General features: G+C 48.7%; 2 protein-coding genes across 4 annotated transcripts; one reads left to right on the top strand and one right to left on the bottom strand.

The window, feature by feature from the left end:
- On the bottom strand, positions 1-10,055 carry slc4a1ap (solute carrier family 4 member 1 adaptor protein). Its single transcript, XM_054730196.2, has 14 exons — positions 9,235-10,055; positions 8,683-8,884; positions 8,448-8,576; positions 8,316-8,376; positions 8,108-8,247; positions 7,874-8,034; positions 7,499-7,568; positions 7,234-7,423; positions 7,052-7,148; positions 6,758-6,974; positions 6,541-6,627; positions 635-714; positions 435-504; positions 1-213 (listed from the first exon to the last, which is right to left on the bottom strand). Exons 1-14 carry the CDS (start codon positions 9,988-9,990, stop codon positions 164-166), a joined length of 2,310 nt encoding a protein of 769 aa, XP_054586171.2. The 5' UTR covers positions 9,991-10,055; the 3' UTR covers positions 1-163.
- Positions 10,056-10,173: 118 nt separating this feature from the next.
- On the top strand, positions 10,174-12,946 carry supt7l (SPT7 like, STAGA complex subunit gamma). 3 transcript variants are annotated; one of them, XM_015975438.3, is made up of 5 exons: positions 10,174-10,286; positions 11,065-11,513; positions 11,682-12,006; positions 12,109-12,346; positions 12,477-12,946. In XM_015975438.3, the coding sequence occupies exons 2-5, from the start codon at positions 11,083-11,085 to the stop codon at positions 12,776-12,778; spliced, it is 1,296 nt and encodes a 431-aa protein (XP_015830924.3). In that variant the 5' UTR covers positions 10,174-10,286; positions 11,065-11,082; the 3' UTR covers positions 12,779-12,946. The 3 variants fall into 3 exon arrangements, with proteins under 3 accessions (XP_015830924.3, XP_054586173.2, XP_054586172.2); XM_054730198.2 differs by having other exon boundaries at positions 10,230-10,282; XM_054730197.2 differs by lacking the exon at positions 10,174-10,286 and adding an exon at positions 10,466-10,484.
- Positions 12,947-21,262: the final 8,316 nt, after the last annotated feature.

Below are 21,262 nucleotides of genomic sequence, written 5' to 3'. Positions count from 1 at the left end.
TGCTGCTGAGATGAAACAAAACGACTCCAGCGCTCTCCGTCGAGGAGCAGGACGAGTTCTAACATCGTGTTCTCTCTTTGTCACAGTCTGAGACATGATGCGGAGATGTAGGGATGAGATGGGACGATGAGAGCAAGTAGAAACCGATCTGCGGTGTCCCTCCTCAGTAGCCGTATCTGTCGTTGAGGTGAGTGCGGCCGTCTCCAGTCTGACCTACGAGAGCAGAGATGTGGACAACTTCAGAACCAGAGCAGCAAGAGCTTCCATGAAATCTCAGACTCAGGTTCATCTCGTCACCCTGCAGTGACTCTGATCTGCACTGCTGTGAACAATAAAACCGCTCGAGCTGCACAAACGGGACTGTAGGAGCTTCTTTACTTCTTTTATTCCTGAGGATCTCTTTCAGGAGATGTTGAAAGATCTGGAGAAGTTACCTGCAGGAGGCATCCACACTGAATATTCTGGGTCATCCTGTGGATACTCTCCTGTCAGCTGGACTGGGGGCTGAGGAGACACCAGGAAGACATCAGTTCATGCTGAGTCCAGTGTGTGCGCGTGTGTGTGTGTGTGTGTGTGTGTGCGTGTGTGTGTGTGTGTGTGTGTGTGTGTGTGTGTGTGTGTGGGGGGGGCCTACTCTGCTGGGGCCCATCATGCGTTTCTTCTTTTTGGGACTGGGGTCTGCAGCTGGCTCTGCGTCGCCCCCTGCCTTCGGGTCTGTGGACACAGGTGAAAACAGTAAAGGTGAATCCAACATGCAACAGTTTTATAAATAAAGTTTGATCTGGTTGGAAAAAACATCGTTTACACAAACGACATTATTTTATTCAACAATAAAGGATTTAACAGCAAAGTGCTCAAAGGAATTACTTCTAATTTACGTTTCTGTTTTTATTTTCACAAAAGTGGATTTTCTCTTAAATGTAAACAATTATTTGGGGATGATAAAGATTTTTAGACCAAAGGGGTTGTATCGACTAGTCGACTTCACTGCTCTGTAGTGACGTTTTATACCTTGCATAGACTAGTCGCTGTCACGTGATAATGATGAACAAGATGCAGTCCTCGGAAAGGACAGCAGGTGATGAACTCCTGCGCGTTGGGAGGCGACGCGCTGTGCCAGAGCGTCGGTGTCTGACGCCCGCCATAAAATGGACATTTGACCGAATTGTGACCTTTACCCTCTTGCAATTTAACCTTCCCCTCACCCCCATCCTAACCTTAACCAGCTTGCGCATGCAAAGGTCTGATTGTTGACACGCTCCAGACATCTGCGTCCTGAGCACGGCCACAGTAACGTTATCAAATTAGGTGTCGCTACCTCGTCATCGTCATCTTCCTCCGGTTATCCAGGTCCGGGTCGCTGGGGCAGCATCCCAGCTAGGGAGCTCCAGACCGTCCTCTCCCCGGCCACCTCCACCAGCTCCTCCGGCAGGACCCCAAGGCGTTCCCGGACCAGATTGGAGATGTAACCTCTCCAACGTGTCCTGGGTCGACCCGGGGGCCTCCTGCCGGCAGGACGTGCCCGAAACACCTCCCCAGGGAGGCGTCCAGGAGGCATCCTGACCAGATGCCCAAACCACCTCAACTGACTCCTTTCGATCCGGAGGAGCAGCGGTTCTACTCCGAGTCCCTCCCGAATGTCCGAGCTCCTCACCCTATCTCTAAGGCTGAGCCCGGCCACCCTACGGAGGAAACTCATTTCGGCCGCTTGTATCTGCGATCTCGTTCTTTCCGTCATTACCCAAAGCTCATGACCATAGGTGAGGATTGGGACGTAGATCGACTGGTAAATCGAGAGCCTGGCTCTCTGGCTCAGCTCCCTCTTCACCACGACAGATCGGCTCAGCATCCGCATCACTGCAGACGCTGAACCAATCCGCCTGTCGATCTCCCGATCCCTCCTACCCTCACTCGTGAACAAGACCCCAAGATACTTAAACTCCTCCGCTTGAGGTAGGACCTCTCCCCCGACCCGGAGTTGGCAAGCCACCCTTTTCCTGTCGAGAACCATGGTCTCAGATTTGGAGGTGCTGATCCCAGCTGCTTCACACTCGGCCACGAACCTACCCAGCAAGAAATGAAGGTCAGAGCTGGATGAAGCTTGGAGGACCACATCAACCGCAAAAAGCAGAGACGAGATTCTCCAGCCACCAAACTCGACACACTCCAAACCACGGCTGCGTCTAGAAATTCTGTCCATAAAGGTAATGAACAGAACCGGTGACAAAGGGCAGCCCTGGCGGAGTCCAGCCCTCACCGGGAACATGTCCGACTTACTACCGGCTATGCGGACCAAACTTACGCTCCTCTGGTAAAGGGACGGAATGGCCCTTAACAGAAAGCCACCCACCCCATCCTCCTGGACAGTCACCCATAGGGTGCCCCTGGGAACACGGTCATAAGCCTTCTCCAAATCCACAAAACACATGTGGATTGGCTGGGCAAACTCCCATGCCCCCTCCATCACCCTTGCAAGGGTATAGAGCTGGTCCACAGTTCCACGGCCAGGACGAAAACCACATTGCTCCTCCTCAATCTGAGATTCATCTATCGATCGGACCCTCCTCTCCAGTACCTTGGAGTAGACCTTTCCAGGGAGGCTGATCCCCCTATAGTTGGAACACACCCTCAGGTCACCCTTCTTAAAGATGGGGACCACCACCCCGGTCTGCCACTCCACAGGAACTGCCCCCGACGACCACGCAATGTTGCAGAGACGTGTCAACCACGACAGCCCTACAACATCCATAGCCTTGCGATACCCAGGACGAATATCATCCGCCCCCGGCGCTCCACCGCTGTGTAGTTGTTTGACTACCTCAGCAACTTCTGCCCCCGAGATTGGACAGTCCATCCCCAGGTCTCCCGGCTCTGGTTCCTCCTCGGAATGTGCGTAGGTGGGATTGAGGAGCTCCTCAAAGTATTCCTTCCACCGTCCAACTATAGCCCCGGTTGACGTTAGCAGCTCCCCATCCCCAATGTAAACAGTGTGAGCGAGTTGCTGCCTTCCTCTCCTGAGGCGCCCGACAGTTTGCCAGAACCTCTTTGGAGCCGATCGATAGTCTTTCTCCATGGCCTCAACAAACTCCTCCCACGCCTGAGATTTTGCCTCGGCAACTGCCACTGCTGCACCCCGCTTGGCTATCCGGTACCAGTCTGCTGCCTCCGGAGACCCACAGACCAGCCACGCCCTGTAGGCCTCCTTCTTCAGCCTGACAGCTCCCCGAACTTCTGGTGTCTATCAGCGGGTACGGGGGTTGCCACCACGACTGGCACCGGCCACGTAGCGACCACAGCTAGTGACAGCCGCCTCAACAATCGCAGAGTGGAACAAGGCCCACTTGGAGTCAATGTCCCCCACTGCTCTCGGGACGCGGTCAAAGCTTTGCTGGAGGTGGGAGTTGAAGATCGTCTTGACAGGTTCTTTTGCCAGGTGTTCCCAGCAGACCCTCACCATGCGTCTGGGTCTGCCAGGTCTACGCGGCATCTTCCCCTGCCATCTGATCCAACTCACCACCAGGTGGTGATCAGTTGACAGCACCGCTCCTCTCTTCACTCGGGTGTCCAAAACATACGGCCGCAGGTCAGATGATACGACTACAAGGTCTATCATCGACCTGCGACCTAGGCTGCCCTGGTACCAAGTGTACCGGTGGGCATCCTTATGTTCGAACATGGTGTTCGTTATGGCCAAACTGCGGCTTGCACAGAAGTCCAATAACGAAACACCACTCGAGTTCAGATCAGGTGGGCCGTTCCTCCCAATCACACCCCTCCAGGTCACGCTGTCATTGCCCATGTGATCATTAAAGTCCCCCAGCAGGACAATGGAGTCCCCTGATGGAGCACTATCTAGCACTCGTCCCAGGGACTCCAAAAAGGGTGGGTACTCTGAACTGATATTTGGCCCATAAGCACAAACAACAGTCAGAACCCAATCCACGACCCAAAGGCGCAAGGAAGCTACCCTCTTGTCCCCCGGGGTAAACCCCAACACACAGGCAGAGAGTCTTGGGGCTAACAAAAAGCCAACCCCAGCCCTCCGCCTCTCACCCGGAGCAACTCCAGCAAAGGAGAGTGTCCAACCCCTCTCAAGGACTTGGGTTCCAGAGCCAATGCTATGTGTCGAGGTGAGTCCGACTACATCTAGCCGGTACCGCTCAACCTCTGCCACAAGCTCCTGCTCCTTCCCCGCCAGCGAGGTGACGTTCCATGTCCCAATAACCAGTTTTCTTGTCTGGGGATCGGACCGCCAAGGCTCCCGCCTTGGTCTGCCACCCGATCCACACTGCACCGGACCCTTCATGTTCCTCCTGCGGGTGGTGGGTCCATAGATGGATGAGCCCATCTATCCGGTTCAGGCTGGGCCCGGCCGGGCCTCATGGTCGAAAGCCCGGCCACCAGGCGCTCGCCCACAGGCCCCAACCCCAGGCCTGGCTCCAGGGTGGGACCCCGGTAACCCTCCGGGCCGGGTACTCCGACTCTTTGATTGTATATCCATGAAAGATCCTCTGAACCGTTCTTTGTCTCACCCTTCACCTAAGACCAATTTGTCATGGGAGACCCTACCAGGGGCACAAAGTGCCCCAGACAACATAGCTCCTAGGATCATTGGGGCACTCAAACTCCTCCACCACGATAAGGTGACGGTTCAAGGAGGTGTCACCACCTCAAAAACAAATTTAACACGCGATCATTCATGTCGGCTCATTTCCTATTATGTTTTCTGTCTTTTTTTTTTGTGCCTGATGTGTTTCGCTGCTGTGGAGCGGAGCACATCACTTGTTCTGTCCTCCAGTGACACACCTCACTAGTGCAGCCGGTGTGCACCCCCGTTTTTGCGGTCGGTAGATCTTTTAGAACTGCAGTTCAAAGGTAACTCATAAATCCAGGTAGCAGTTTTTCTTTAGGATTGAGAGGAGATGCAAGAAGATAATAAACAGGCAGGACAGAAAAATAGTCAAATAAACCAAGCTAGTTTTTGTACCTGCTGGTTGCAACAAACAGACACCAATGAAGGTAATCAGAAGTGAGGTTACAGAAAATGAAATAATTATTTTAATGTTTAGAGCAGCAGGAACTCCGAGAGGCTGCAGGCGCATCAGTGAGTAACCCCAAGATTCCACTAGCTCCGCTCCGCCCCGCCTTCCGCAGCCGCTCGCTTCCAAACTCAATTTTTACTGGTAACCGCTCTACAACGGCTCCGCCCCGGTGCGGAGACCTGAGGTGCGCAAACAGGCATGTGCGGGATTTTCGAGATCTTGCGATACAGTCCGAGCAATAAACGCGGAAGTTAGATCCAAACACCCGTTGTGTGGGAGAAGCATCGAAATGAACTGTTCAATCTGCCCATCATTTGTGTTGAGAGATCAGCAGTGTTTGGATCAACAAAGGGTGACTACTTTGTTAGTGGAAACTGTATTTATGGCTTATTTTTATGCATTTAAAATTCAGCCGCCATTGATAGTTGTTAAAAGTTGTTAAACCTGTTCATATGAAACAAAAAACGCTTTTTGTTTATCGATTTATTGTGAAATAACGGAAGTTGTGCTTGCTCCCTTTCCTGTTGGGCGGTTGTGATTTCTGTCCATTGACTGAGGAGGTGCTCCGGCGTCCGGCAAAAATAGAATCGATCCTATTTTGCCGGACGCCGGAACGGCGGGCGGCACACTGCGCCGCATGGCCGCAGTAGTGGAACAGCTCTGATTGACTACAACGGGACCGATTTTGCCGCGGAGTTTGTGCCGGAGCGCAGCGGAGCGGAGGTAGTGGAATTTTGGGGTTAGCGGCCGCTGCGCAGGGGGAGAGGGCTGAAGCAGGGGGACGGGGGAAGGCTGAAGCAGGGGGATGGGGGAGGGCTGAAGCAGGATGCAGAAACCACCGTTGTTAAAAGAAATGTGTTAACTTAGAAAATGTGGACGTAATTTTAATTTTCAAAAACTCCGGCAAACCCGCTTCAGGTGTATGACGTCATCAACGACTAGTCAAAGTCAACTCGATTTTCATTACTTGACTGTCGACTTTAAAAAAAATGAAGTCATGCAGCCCCTAATAGACAACAGGTTAAAAGTCATCACAAAGGGTCTTAAATAGGATTATTGATTTAATTATTTCAAAGATAATGATTAAAATGACTCGTCCAGATATTAAGGACCCAAACAAAAACAACACGGTGAATTCCGGCTCCTTTAAGTTTGGACTTTTATTTCAGCTCTTGTAACAAAAACCTCTAAAAAGTGTTTGGTTTCTGCTTCTTCACCCGAGAGCGTTTCTAAACTTATGTTTATGATGCAAAAACAATTATTTTTGTTCAGAATCTGATGATTTTTCACAGATGAACGCTCAGCCTGATGTCCCACCTGGTTTATTACAAGTTAACTCACATTAAAATGATTTGACACCATTTTTCCTGAACGCACGTCCAAGCACATCTACTTAGATCTTTGTTCACCCTTGTCCCTCCCAGGACCATCATATGACTGGGGTTTGGGCGTCTTAACTGCAGCTCGTTTAGGAGGACGGGCAAACATGGAGACCCACCTGGACTTGGAGGGGTTACCGACTTCCTGCTGCTCACGCAGGCTTGCTGCTCCGCTTCATCGCTTCTCTTCGGTTTGTGGATTTTTTCTGATAAACAAGCAGAAATAAAATCTGGAAGTTCTAAACTTTACCATCAGAGCGTTCACAGCCTTTCCACACAGCACTGCCACCTAGTGGTAGAACATCCCAGCTGATCTTTTAGGAGGAACCTTCTCACCTTTGACCTCCGAGGACTCTTCTTTCAAAGGAGTGTTCTCCTCAGATATGGATGCACTGAACTCTTCTTCATCAGCTTTAGACTCAGCGATGCTACATTCATCTCCATCTTTATTTATCCCAGCTTCTTCCTCCTCCTCCTCCTCCTCCCCACCAGGCGGAAGCTCTTTCATGTTGAAGAGCTCTGCAGGCAGGCTGGGCCTCTTGGGAGGCAGCTTCTGCAGGTGGGAAAAGCGTGAGCAGCAGGTAACCGAGACTGACTCTAGGAGTACCTTCATCTTTCTGGATCACCCACCCCGATGGTCCCGGTCTTCAGTTTAAACTTGCTTCCTCCCTTCATGGCTCCAAACAGCGGTAAGGTTTTTTTAGGCTTCTCTCCCTCTGAGCTCCCACTTTCACAACAACACAAAATAACTTTAAGTGGACTTAAGATTTTTGTATTTAAAGGAGGTCGTAAGCACGCCGCCGAAACCTCACCCGGGGAGAAGTGAGGGCATCTGCGCCGGCCGCGTCAGGTCCACCAGTTTACGAAGCCTCTGCGCCTCTTTACGCAGGTCAGCCACGTGCACATGAAGCTTCCTGCGCTCCACAGCGTCCATCGATGCCTCGCTTCTCACCGCTGTCATGAAGGCGTCCAGCGAGTCCTCGGTGGAGGAGGACGAAGAGTCTGCAGAGAGTCAAAGTTGAGCCCCCACACACAGAAGCCTTTAAAGCTGTCTGCAGGTGGTGGCCCGTGACGCACCTTGTCTACCAGTGTTGAGTTTTCTCTGCGTGTCTGCCAGCTCCGTTTCCACTGCAGACAGCTTGGCCACCTGCAGGACAGAAAAACACGTTTAAGTTACCTCCGCCAGGACGGCTCTGGCTGGCGTAACTAAAAAGGAACGTGTGAGGAATTATTTGCACTATTTCCCTGTTTCAGAGCAGATATTTGGGTATTAGAACAGGAATAAGTTTTTTCAGCAAAACATAAAGAAGTGAAAAAGATCAGAACTTTTACACAGGACTCCACTCAACTGGATGAAAAGCACAAGAATTTCTTCTCTTAAACCTTTTCAGCTTTTTAAAAACCGCTTTCTTTAACATTCCCGTGCTCTGTGGCACCACCAGACATGTTTACCAAAGACTCGAAGGTGTCGGGCCGCTCCTCAAGCTTTCCCGCCTTCTTCATCCGCTCCTGCCTCTTCTTCTCCACAGTCCCGGTACGATCCAGAAAGGTGTCATCGTCGCTGTCGTAGTAGTCCTCATCCTCCCAGTTCTTCTTCCTCCTCTTACGGGACACTAAAATCACCACATCTCTGAGTACAGTAACAAGTCTCGCTCTCGTGGAGCATTCTTTCCAAGCTGAGTTTACCTGCTTCCTGTCGCAGCAGCCCTCTGGCCTCCAGCATCCGACAAGCCTCGAGGCAGCACTGGACAGCTGCCTCCTTCTTCTTCCCTGTGTGGGTTACCTCGGCAACCAGCTGACGCCCCGCTGCATCATCCACCGGCAGCCTGGTGAACAAACATAAACGTTAAAGATTTTCCTTAATGAATTTCATTAAAGATTTGAAAAGACTTACTTTATTCTACAGAGCCACGTGCCGTGGTTTTTGTCTTCATACTCAAACTCCAGCTCCTCTCCTGAGATGCAGATGCTCGGATTAGAAACAACATTTAAAAATAAGAAACAGGACGAGTCTGCAGAGTCTCACCCTCTCTGTCATAGAACCCCTGCAGAGCTTTCTTTGGGTCTTTCAGATACGCCGCTTCCTGGTCTTCAAGGAACTCCGTAGAAAAAGGGTTTTCCTCATTCTCATCTTCCTCTGGAGCTGCCTCTTCATCTGCATGAGGAATTTGTGGGTGCAGAGGGATCACAACGAGAGCCGATGATTTAAACCGAATCTCAACTAAAAACCAAACGTCATAAAGTCAAGGAGGTCCGCTCACCCATCCCCCATGTGCAGCCTGAATCGACTTTTTTGCTTTGAGCCTTGGTGCTCCCTTCCTCCCTAACCTCCTCCTCTTCCTCCTCTCCGTCAGAAAGGTTTCCCATCATCCTTTTCTCCAGCTCTGCTCTCTGTTTGCGAGCTCGCTCCCTCAGCTCTGTCACCGTCAGCTCAGACTCCTCTTCCTCATCAAACTCTGGACCCTGTGAAGGAAATGGAGAGCTCCTTATGTTAGAGCGGCTTCTGAGGGGTACTACAGGAATACATTTATTTTTCCACATCACATAAAGGAACGGGGGATATGTAGAGATGATCTCGTTTCACAGTGAAGAACTCACTCTTCCAAGATGATGATACACAAACAGCATTTAAACCAGAGGTGCCCAAAGTGTGGCCCTTGGGCCATTTGTGGTTCCAGGAGGGCCTTTGTGCGGCCCTCGACTGAAGATCCAGAATGATAAAACTTTAGATGTGCATGCAGAGTGTTCAAATGTAAATTAGCTTAAAACTACTCAACATTCAATCTCAATCATTCACGGTTTCTGAGACCCACCTGCAGGACAAACAGCCGAGTACTCCCCCCAAACTTCAAAACGTGACCCACATGCAGCCTGACGTAGGTCTTCGGGGGGACTTTGTTTTTGTTTACCACCGTGCCATGCGTGCTGCCCAGGTCATGAATGTAAAAGCCCCTCTCCTCTCCCACACAGCCCTCCTCTCCAGATTGTCCCCGAAACTGGATCACTGCATGGTACCTGGAGATGGACGGATGCTCCAGGGACACGTGGCACACTGGCAGACGTCCAACTACAAAGTAGCTGCTGTGAGTGAGGGGGACTGTGTCCACTATAGTGCCGTTTTTAAGGATTTCCAGTGAGTAGGGGATGTCTGACGGAGGGCCCCCCCAGGGCGGCTCTGTGTACGGGAGAGGGGGGAACTTTCCAGCTTTGACAGGAGCCACCTCCGGTTTAAATTCCTGTCTCCGCTCTTTTACAGTACTTTCGTCTAGTCTTTGTGTTTTTTCCAGTATTTTACTGTCACCGGCAGCATCAGACGTTGTCTCCTCGGGTCTGTCTGCAACACGGCTCTTCTGTTGGCATCCTGGCTCGGCTGTTGAGGCGACGCGTTTGTTGGGAGGAACTGCGAACATGGCTGGTTTCTTGAACGGATCCACCGTCTCGCTACTTCCAGACGTTTCTTCTTCTTTGCGTTTGTCTCCATTTTCAGGCGCTAAACTGTCCTCGGTTTTCACTTCAGAGCTGTTTTCTTCGTCCATATTCCTCACGTCTGTAATCGGGGACGCGGCCATGTTTGTTTGGTGCAACTGTAAAATGAGTTCGTACGAAATAATTTAGTAAACATGACACAACGCCTCCACACCGGAAGAAAACGAAGCTAAAATTATATCTAAAATAGTAATAATAATTGTTTTCAAAATTTAAGAGTAAATTATTTCGTTTAGCTGGATAAAATGGAAGCGGAAATAATAATTGTCAAGTCAGAAACCGGGTTGTTTATCAGCAAGGACCTAGACGCGGAAGCAGTCGCAGTTTAGCTTCCGTCAGACTGAATAGAAATATTTACCGTAATTTTGTCATTTGGTGGGTAAGTGCCGCATTTTATCATATCTATTTATGATTTATCAATTAGAATTACCCTAAAATATGCATAATTTTATAGTTATTGGTTTCTTTCTTTCTTTTTCTACAGCAATCTCGATACCGTTCACGTTAAATCCTGTACCGCCAAACCCTTGTCAGATTTGTGATTTTTCAAGAGTTGCTCAGTATTTTCATCCATCAGGTTTCATTTTTTGGAATTGATCCTTAACTCAAACGAATGCATTTGAAAATCGTGCCATTCGGCATGCATACACTATTATTATTTGTAATATTTAACACGTTGTATGCAGGCCATTTTCCAGTGCTATTCGAATTTGTGCCATTTTTTATTTCTAGGATCTTTGAGATGCAATCAAACGATCACGAGTCTTTTAGCGAATGATTCAGTATTTTTCCATTTTCCACGTTGCTCCGGTGTTAATTTAGACTGATTGGTTGATTTTTGGCGTCACGCGCTTTTAAATTTACCGGAATCCGCAGAAAAGAGAAAATAATGCAGGTTTAAATTGGTTTTTGTGCGTTTATTTAGGTTTTATTATTTAAGTTTTGATTTACACTTGAATTGTTGGAAGTCTGAGAAATGCCCTATTGAGTTGATCATGGTGGCTGTTGTCTTGACTTTACAACACAAGTATTATAGTAATTACAGTAAACAGTAATTCGGTGTAAAGGAGTTTTGAGTCAGTTATTAAGTAGAAAAAACAACTTCAGAATAGTTTTGTGTTTAATATTTTTCATTGACAATTTCTCTTCTCTCCAAGCTTACATCACCCGCCATTATGATGCGGTACTGGGGTGAGATCCCTGGCCCCTCAGGGGCTCCTCCCAGTCGTAGCTCCTTTGACTTGCTTCAGAGAGAGTTTCGTTCCGTGGAGATGCAAGACCCTCCTCTCCACCAGCCATCAGCCCAGCGCCCGCGCCCCACCACAATGCTGGACATCCCCTCAGAGCCGTGCAGCCTCACCATCCACACGGTGCAGCTGTGCCAGCACGCTCGTCGTCTCCGCGCTCTTCTGGCGGCGGCCCAGGGTCAGGGCCAGAGCTCTACATCCTCTGAGGGTGGCAGCCGGCTGCAGGAAGCTGATCCCAACTTGCCTCTCCGTCCCCCCACCCCCCCTGTTGTGCCAGATGATCTGCTCCCTGTAGACAGCAAAGCTCCCAGCCAGCCCTTTCAGCTTCGCCATAGTGACCCTGAGAGTGAATTCTTTAAGTAAGCTCGAGTTTGTTACCACTCTTTTTGACTTTAAGTCGACTTCATTTCTATTCAAGAAGTCAAACTTTTGACAAGTTCAAGCAAAACACCAAGGAGATTCAATAGTTTACATTTTTTTGCACAATTTATCAGACTTACACTTGCTCTGGTTTCCACACATTTCAGAGGTAAAGGCGAACCTGTCACAGAGCTGAGCTGGCCATCCTGCAGGCAGCTCCTCTATCAGTCAGTGGCCACAGTGCTGGCCCATGCCGGCTTTGAGTCTGCCCAGGAAAGTGTGCTGGAGACCTTCACCGACCTAGTCCATGAGCACTACCTGCGTGTCACCAACCTGCTCAGAGTGGCGGTGGACCGTGAGGCGAGGCTGGGAGCCAGTCCCTTCCCAGACGTGGTAGAGCAGGTTTTTCACGAGGTGGGCATCGGCAGCGTGCTGGGCCTACAGCGCTTCTGGCAAGTTAGGATCAAAGACTACCACACCTACATGCTGCAGGTGATTTTCAGAGGCTCATCCGTTTGATTGTTTCTAGTCATCCAGATTCAGCGTTTGCATTTCTGAACAGCAGAATCAAGTCTGTAATTCTTTTAATTCCAGGTAACTAAGGACCTGTCGGAGGAGTATGAGCGGCTGGTGAATCCGGAGAAGGTTCTTGAAGACACCAAGTCTCCAAAAATCAAGGATGAGGCCATAAGTGACATCCCCTTCCCTGATAGCGAACAGCCTGAGGCCGACCCGGCCTCTGGGGACCAGGCTTTGCCGATGGGAGTGCTAGGAGCCCACGCAGAGAGGCCGTCTTCTGGCCTGGATGTGGACCACTCTCCCCATACCTCAGGTAAGGCCACTGCTTTCTTCTTCTGGGTATAAATGAATAATCTAATAGACATTTGCAATGAAATGATAACAAGTAAACTTTGGTACTTTTATTGAAAATGACTGCAAATGTGTTTAAATGCTCTCATGAGGTGGAGGCGGAGCCAACAACTCTCCTCTGTGGCCCCAAGTAAAGATGGAACCTCAGGACAGCGAGGAAGGCCAAAGCGTTGGCCATCATCACCATCATCATCACCACCATGGGGTTCTAGGTGGAGATGTGTTTGAAGAGGGAGGGCCCATGTCCACCATGAGCGAGTCCGGAGGAGCCATGGCTCCGTCCCCCAGCGGCGTCGCGTCTGAAGGCAGCTACGCCTCACACTCGCCCGACTCCCTGATGGGAACATCACCCGTCTTCAACCAGAGACCCAAAAAACGGATGAAAAAGATGTAAAGAGACTCGAGTTGTTATTTTCATATTTGCGTCCCATCAGTGGGAAAAATAGACTTTAAGACTAAAGCGATGAAAGTCGTGAACTCAAGCGCCACGGCGAGAGGCTTCATCGTTTTTCTACGTAGATATTTTTGGAGTTTATGAACAAATAAACATTTTGTGACGTGCCATTTGTGTTTTTAGTCTTTAATAGTTATCAAATACTAGACAAGGAGTCTGACGTAGTGTAGTGACTATCAAGTCCCACTTTTAGTCACCCTCGGGTGCGGGTGGAGGCAATGACTCGCTTCAACAATATTGTCCAGGCAGAAAGCGGGTTTGGGTTTATTGTCCCATTTATTGAATATGATGACGATCACAAGCTGGGTCCACAATGGCTATTTCTTGTCCAGGTTTATGTAAATGATGAAAGTTATAACGGCAAATTAGATGTGGCATATGAAACCAAACGAAGCGGTAAAAACCGTGTGACCTCCCGTCACCCACAAAACGCCAGTGCACTGCAGCCTCAACACCTTTATAGGCTCCGCAGTGCCACCAGTGGTCAAAGGAAATACAAACCATAGTGCAATAAACTGAAATGTACATAAAACATTATCAAAATAAATTTAGACCATAATATAATCTAAACCAAAACAATAATGGCTCCTACACGTAGCACCAAGTAACGACAGCTGTGGCGATCTCTGAAGGAAAGAGCTGAAAGTCGTTCCATGTTATGGAACTGGGATCCAGCCTTTAGTAACTAACATGAAACGCTTGACTTGTAACTTGGTAATTATAGTCGTGCCCATAGTGCGGACGATTAAGTGGACAGAGCTTCAATAACCTACCTTGATTGGCCACGTGCACAAGCGAGGAGAGAAAATAACTGAAAACTGTAATTCTCAAATAAAACATTTCTCATTAACTCAGAAATAAACACGTTTGCAGCCTCGTGCAAAACATGTTCGGTTTAATGGATCTAGTTTACATTCATGACAACTCGGGGTGATTGTTTTGTTACTCATCCGTTTAGGTGTTAGAGCTTAAAAGGCCGAGGACAGCAGAGTGGCTCCACCTGTCCAAAAGCACCCGCCGACCTCTGTTAGCTTCGTTGACCTCAGTTAGCTCGTGGCTACATCAGCTCAGCATGATGGGTATCAATCACCCCGCCCCTCTTACAGCCCTGCTCTCAGGTCCATTTTTGTATTTTCCGGGAGTGACAAGACATGACGCAGCCAAGAGGGTGGTGGTGGGAACCGTCCACAGGTGACGGGGTGGGGTTTCTTCTAGGATAGGGACAGCAGCAGCTCAGGAGGTAGAGCAGGTTGTCCAGTAATGGGAAGGTTACAGGTTTGATCCCGGCTCCAACCAGAGAATGCTGCTGTTGTGTCCTTGGGCACGACACTTAACCCACATTGCCTGTTGGTGGTGGTCAGAGGGACCGGTGGTGCCTGTGTACAGCGGGCCCCGCCTCCATCAGAGCGCCCCAGGGCAACTGTGGCCATATCGTAGCTCCTCGCTCCAACGTGTGAATGTGTGGATGACTGATGGTGCTGTGAAGCGCCCTGGGGGGGGTTGTAGACCCTAAGAAGGTGCTACACACATACAGGCCATTTACCATCTTTAAGTCCCACCTGTCATTCAAAAACATGGTTTCTCAAACTGGCCAAGATCCCGTCCTCCTGCCACGGCACACTAGGATGCATTTCCGACTTCCTGTTCCCTCGCTGCAGCACTCCTCTCAAACGTCTTAAATACAGTGGAACAAGTCACACTCCTGCCAACCTGAAGCAGCTTCAACACATTAGCATCTGTTTCAGTAATGAGGCAGAGCTGTGGATGCAATACCAGAAGCAATTATGGCCTGGTTGTTTGCATCACGGAGGCAACATCAATCCAGCCTTAATGGAGAATTAATTATGCCGCGCATAACTCTGCATCCCGACTGAGCAGGCCTGAGTGAATGCAGGTGATTTTTCTTTTCTGTGGATTTCTTTCATTCTCACAATTGGACGGGTAATTGTCTGCTCCTCCAGAAAGTGCTGATGGGGGTCATTTATATCGATATTCGGTTAGCTGTGTTGATTTATGTTTTCGGCAGTGCTGTCTGAGCCAGAAGATGAAAAATAAACTTGTGTACTGATAAAATATATTCAGTGTATATATATATATATATATATATATATATATATATATATATATATATATATATATATATATACATATTTATATACACACACACATATACATGTACACATACATACATACGTGTGTGTGTGTGTGTGTACACCAGGACGAAAACCACATTGCTCCTCCTCAATCTGAGATTCAACTATCAATCGGACCCTCCTCTCCAGTACCTTGGAGTAGACCTTTCCAGGGAGGCTGAGGAGTGTGACCCCCCTATAGTTGGAACACACCCTCAGGTCACCCTTCTTAAAGATCGGGACCACTACCCCGGTCTGCCACTCCACAGGAACTGCCCCCGATGACCACGCAATGTTGTAGAGACGTGTCAACCATGACAGCCCTACAACATCCATAGCCTTGAGATACCCAGGACGAATCTCATCCACCGCTGTGTAGTTGTTTGACTACCTCAGCAACTTCTGCCCCTGAGATCGGACAGTCCATCCCCAGGTCTCCCGGCTCTGGTTCCTCCTAGGAATGCACGTAGGTGGGATTGAGGAGCTCCTCAAAGTATTCCTTCCACCGTCCGACTATAGCCCCAGTTGACGTCAGCAGCTCCCCATCCCCAATGTAAACAGTGTGAGTGAGTTGCTGCCTTCCTCTCCTGAGGCGTCGGACAGTTTGCCAGAACCTCTTTGGAGCCGATCGATAGTCTTTCTCCATGGCCTCACCAAACTCCTCCCACGCCCGAGATTTTGCCTCGGCAACTGCCACTGCTGCACCCCGCTTGGCTATCCGGTACCTGTCTGCTGCCTCCGGAGACCCACAGACCAGCCACGCCCTGTAGGCCTCCTTCTTCAGCCGGACGGCTCCCCGAACCTCTGGTGTCCACCAGCGGGTACGGGGGTGCCACCACGACTGGCACCGGCCACCTTACGACCACAGCTAGCAACAGCCGCCTCAACAATCGCAGAGTGGAACAAGGCCCACTTGGAGTCATTGTCCCCCACTGCTCTTGGGACGCGGTCAAAGCTCTGCCGGAGGTGAGAGTTGAAGATCGTCTTAACAGGTTCTTCTGCCAGGCGTTCCCAGCAGACCCTCACTATGCGTTTGGGTCTGCCAGGTCTACGCGGCATCTTCCCCTGCCATCTGATCCAACTCACCACCAGGTGGTGATCAGTTGACAGCTCCGCTCCTCTTTTCACTCGGGTGTCCAAAACATACGGCCGTAGGTCAGATGATACGACTACAAGGTCTATCATCTACCTGCGACCTAGGCTGCCCTGGTACCAAGTGTACCGGTGGGCATCCTTATGTTCGAACATGGTGTTCATTATGGCCAAACTGCGGCTTGCACAGAAGTCCAATAACGAAACACCACTCGAGTTCAGATCAGGCTGGCCGTTCCTCCCAATCACACCCCTCCAGGTCTTGCTGTCATTGCCCACGTGAGCATTGAAGTCCCCCAGCAGGACAATGGAGTCCCCTGATGGAGCACTATCTAGCACTCGTCCCAGGGACTCCAAAAAGGGTGGGTACTCTGAACTGATATTTGGCCCATAAGCACAAACAACAGTCAGAACCCAGTCCACGACCCGAAGGCGCAGGGAAGCTACCCTCTCGTCCCCCGGGGTAAACCCCAACACACAGGCAGAGAGTCTCGGGGCTAACAGAAAGCCAACCCCAGCCCTCCGCCACTCACCCGGAGCAACTCCAGCAAAGGAGAGTGTCCAACCCCTCTCAAGGACTTGGGTTCCAGAGACAATGCTATGTGTCGAGGTGAGTCCGACTATATCTAGCCGGTACCGCTCAACCTCTGCCACAAGCTCCGGCTCCTTCCCCGCCAGAGAGGTGACGTTCCATGTCCCAATAACCAGTTTTCTTGTCCAGGGATCGGACCGCCAAGGCTCCCGCCTTCGTCTGCCACCCGATCCACACTGCACCGGACCCTTCATGTTCCTCCTGCGGGTGGTGGGTCCACAGATGGATGAGCCAATCTATCCGGTTCGGGCTGGGCCCGGCCGGGCCCCATGGGCGAAAGCCCGGCCACCAGGCGTTCGCTCACGGGCCCCAGTCCTAGGCCTGGCTCCAGGGTTGGACCCCGGTAACCCTCCGGGCCGGGTACTCAGACTTTTTGAATTTACATTCATGAAAGATCCTCTGAACCGTTCTTTGTCTCACCCTTCAGCTAAGACCAATTTGTCATGGGAGACCCTACCAGGGGCACAAAGTGCCCCAGACAACATAGCTCCTAGGATCATTGGGGCACTCAAACTCCTCCACCACGATAAGGTGACGGTTCAAGGAGGAGGATAGACACATACATACGTGTGTGTGTGTGTGTGTGTGTGTATATATATATATATATATACACATAAATATATTGTTATTTTTTAATAACCAAGACACAAATGTAAATCAAAAATTTTCACAAACTCCCAGAAATTATACGCAGTTCATGAATATAAATTAATTTGTGGCCATGCTGTCAGGATGGCGGTTCCTTATAGTCTACATCCAACCATCCATCCATGGTAACAGAAGGAAAACCAAGACATCCCTTTCCCCAGCAACATTTCCTAGCTCCTGTGGGATCCAAAGGCACTCCCATATGTTTTATTTTTTTTGCGTTTATTAGTTTCACAGCGACGCAGGGGACTGTTCTGTTCTGGCTGACCATCAACTGCTACTGGATCGGCTGAGAGACTGGGTATGCCTATCAGGAACTTCTTTGGAGTGGTTCTCCTCTTATCCTGAGTGTTCCATCTCCGTCTATCTCCAAGTTTTGGCTCTCCTCCACCTCCTTCACCCATGATGTACCACAAAGTCCTGTGTTGGGACTTCTACTGTTCCTCCTATACCTGCTCCCACTCCAGCATATCCTGAACTCCTTAACAGGAATCTCCTAACATCTTTATGCAGATGACATCCAACTGTATAATGAAAGGAGAAAAAAGAAGAGACAAAGACATCAGTGCATGGGCAGGTCATGCACCTCCTTAAAATGGAGATTTTGAGAACAACTGCAGGCCTTCACGGCATGTATGGCAACACAAAGTTTTATCTGAGTTTTAAAAGTGGTGAATGTGGGACATTCTCCTAAAGTGAGTGGAAAACTAGTCCAAATATGGGCAGAAAGAACAGACTGGACAAAGGTGGTTTGGCTTTAGGGGACTTCTAACCAAGGACCTAGTAACTCTGCCAAAAGTGTCATTGATGATTGGAGATATCCGAAAGAATGTTGGCACTTTTTAATTGTACTAGAGATGTTCTTTACACGACTTTTGATTAAGGGTGGAGTCAAGGACCACTGAGATATTTTCATCTCCTTTACCAGTATGAGCTCCTCCCCTCCAAGAAGCGCAAACAAACGAACACAATTTTACTTGCTTCATTTTTCAATTCAAGTTTATTTATAAAGCGCCAAATCACGACAAGAGTCGTCTCAAGGCACTTCACATAATAAACATTCCAGTACAGGCCAGTTCATTAAGCCAATCAGAAAAATGTTTCCTATATAAGGAACCCAGCAAATTGCATCGAGTCACTGACTAGTATCAGCGTCTTTACAGCAATCCTCATACTAAGCAAGCATGCAGCGACAGTGGAGAGGAAAACTCTCTTTTAACAGGAAGAAACCTCCAGAGAATCCTGGCTCAGTATAAGCAGCCATCCTCCACGACTCACTGGGGATCGAGAAGACAGAGCACACACACACACACACACACACACACACACACACACACACACACACACACACACACACACACACACACACACACACACACACACACACACACACACACACACACACACACACACACAGTGTGTTTTAAATCAAAACATTTTATATTGAGATTATTTTTTAGTCTCGGAGCAACACAACACGAGTCATTTCCACAAAACAAACAATATTCATTGATCCTAAAGGCAATATAAACCATTTAGTCAGGTGGTGCCATCGCTGTGACCCCCCCCCCCCCATCAGGTGGTGCCATCGCCCCCCCCCGCCCCCCCAGTTGCTGTGCTCTGTGGAAAAAAACACTTAATTACAAAAATGTCAGTGTTTTTTTTCTCTTAAGCAGAGGTCTCCAGGTGAGGCCATGGTGCAGCAGGAGCAACGGAAAAGGACCCAGCAGATGATTAATTACCCGACTACGAGCAAAGCCGTTCATTTAGCATGAAATGTAATCTCTCCAGCTGGGTGTGTGAGCAGGATGAGGAATAAATCTGCCACAGAGAGCCCAGGGAGTCCTGCAGGGCGTCCGTTTGTCTTTAAAGAATCATAAGAGTTTACGTCTAACGCCAAAGTCATTATTGTCTGACTTATTCAGGAGATAGTGGACATGTGTGGTGGGTGGAGACAAAAAATAAACGATGACATGATGAAATCAAAAGAAAGATGAATTACCAGACATATGGGGCGCGGCAGGTACAAAACGCCTCCCATTGTTGAAGCCATTTGACTGCTCTCCAGAGATGAGAGAATTGATCGCAGGTGCGTCAAAACCTGCAGTTTGAATCAATCAATGGATATTTTCTCTGGTGTGATGAGGCTAAAAATGGAAAATGAGGCAAAGAACTTCTGCAGACACGTCAAAAGCTTGGAATCCATCCATTTGTTCAATTATTCTCTTGGAAAATTACCAAAAAGAAAAGTGAGAAGTTAATCAAAAAGTGAGTCAGACGTATGCTGAGCAGCAAAGATAAATGAGGTTTTATTACATGAGGTCAGCATTTTTATATCAGTCATAAAAGTCAGCGAGCACCGCGATTAAAGGTGGAATTGGAGATTTATGTTGCTTTAATGCGTCCACGTTGTAAAACACGACACCGACTAATATCAGGAGTTTTACTTGTGCTCAGAGGAACTTTCTTCATGTTTGGATGCTTTTGTTTGCTCCATATGAGGTTTGCATTTGAGGTTTGAACTGAGTTTTCCAGCAGCTGACAGAGGGAGGAAAGATCCTTAAATGCGGATTTTTAAATAAAAGGTTCCTGGATTTTGTCTAAAGCCCAAAAGCAGTTCAGGTTTGCAAAAACTAAAATAGTTTTTAGAATATTGAACAAATTAAATGTTACATCAGACAAAGGTCGTCTGGTAGTGGTTTCTTCTGCGCGCCTTTCATGGGACCCCAGGAAGTCCCAGGGTTCAGGAGGAGCTGTAGGAGAGAACCAGAGGAGAAGGGGATCTGGGAATCTCTGCTGAAGCTGTCAGCTCATCACAACACTCGTGGATAAGAGGCAGATTATCACAGATGATTTCACTTTAGTTTGATATGATGCAAATCTATGCAGCTTTGCCTTTTTCTCTTAATTAGTCCAAATTGTTTTCTAAAAATGTCAAACTCATTAAATTCCCTCATCAAAATCTGCAGTAAAATGCATATTTTGGCACATGTGCATGCACTAGTCAATGGATGTTTGGAACATTAAAAAAAACATGAACACAACATTTTCAGTTCCTCACCTTTCGAACATGAACTCATGGAAACATCCAAAAGTTCTTAAATGAATCTGTCGTTTAAAAAGGAAAAACTTTGCAGTACATGAATTGTAGTGCATGTTTCAGTGACAGTTCCTCGTGGTGCCACCGGAGGGCACTGTTGCACCTCCCACCCTCTGAACCTGCCCCCCTCTTGTCCCCTGGAGGAGTTTGGCATTCATCCCGTTACCACAGAGACCAGGGCACTCCCAAACCTTCTGAGCGAGCAGTCCTTCATGCAGCTGAGATGCTTCTGAATACATTTCCTCAACACGTGGTGGTAATTGGCTCGCTGTAGCTGGTGTGTCCGTGTCTGAGCATGTCTGGGATGGGATGCTCTGCAACATCAAAGAAAACACAAGCCCAGAGCACAATCAGAAGGATTCGAGCCTCATAATATGTAGCAGGATTGTCTTTTATTATTTTTTTTTTTAGGTTTGTTACTCACTTTGATGCCATGGGGGAGTTAATTCTCCAGAATCCACCACCTTTATTTGGCTAACTGCCTGTCATTCATTACAAGTTTAGTGTTTTTTTATTTATTTTTTTCATATTTGCAGGATTCAAATTAGTGGAATGTTCCTGCAAACATCTGACAGCGTATAAATTAGGGCTCGCATTTTTTTGCGTTTGATTCCACTGCAGCCGGCGTGCCTGTGGGTAACGTGTTCACTCGAGCTGCTGAAAGCACTTCAGACGGAGGTGCTGATATCATAAAGAAGCAGCGAGCCCCTCGCAGCAGCTTCAGCTGTACTGTAAAAAAGCTCCTGGTGTTCAAACTCATTAAACTGACGCAAATTTAAGACAAGCCTGAAATAGCAACCTGCTTTTAGATGAGTAACAGGGCTGGAAAACAGTGCATTTTCATCCATTCTTATATAAAC

Source organism: Nothobranchius furzeri, chromosome 18 (genome assembly GCF_043380555.1).
Source record: "Nothobranchius furzeri strain GRZ-AD chromosome 18, NfurGRZ-RIMD1, whole genome shotgun sequence".
NCBI classification, from domain to species: domain Eukaryota; kingdom Metazoa; phylum Chordata; class Actinopteri; order Cyprinodontiformes; family Nothobranchiidae; genus Nothobranchius; species Nothobranchius furzeri.
This window is presented reverse-complemented; position numbering and strand designations above follow the sequence as displayed.

Bases quoted from the DNA above. Each gene is read 5' to 3' on its own strand.
- slc4a1ap (XM_054730196.2), bottom strand. From the start codon at position 9,990: ATGGCCGCGTCCCCGATTACAGACGTGAGGAATATGGACGAAGAAAAC. The intron at 6,975-7,051 runs GTGGGTGATCCA...TCCCACCTGCAG, and splicing joins TGAAGACCGGGACCATCGGG to AAGCTGCCTCCCAAGAGGCC. The intron at 214-434 runs GTAACTTCTCCA...CTGCTCTCGTAG, and splicing joins AGTGTGGATGCCTCCTGCAG to GTCAGACTGGAGACGGCCGC.
- supt7l (XM_015975438.3), top strand. From the start codon at position 11,083: ATGATGCGGTACTGGGGTGAGATCCCTGGCCCCTCAGGGGCTCCTCCC. The intron at 11,514-11,681 runs GTAAGCTCGAGT...CACACATTTCAG, and splicing joins CCTGAGAGTGAATTCTTTAA to AGGTAAAGGCGAACCTGTCA. The intron at 12,347-12,476 runs GTAAGGCCACTG...TGCTCTCATGAG, and splicing joins CCACTCTCCCCATACCTCAG to GTGGAGGCGGAGCCAACAAC.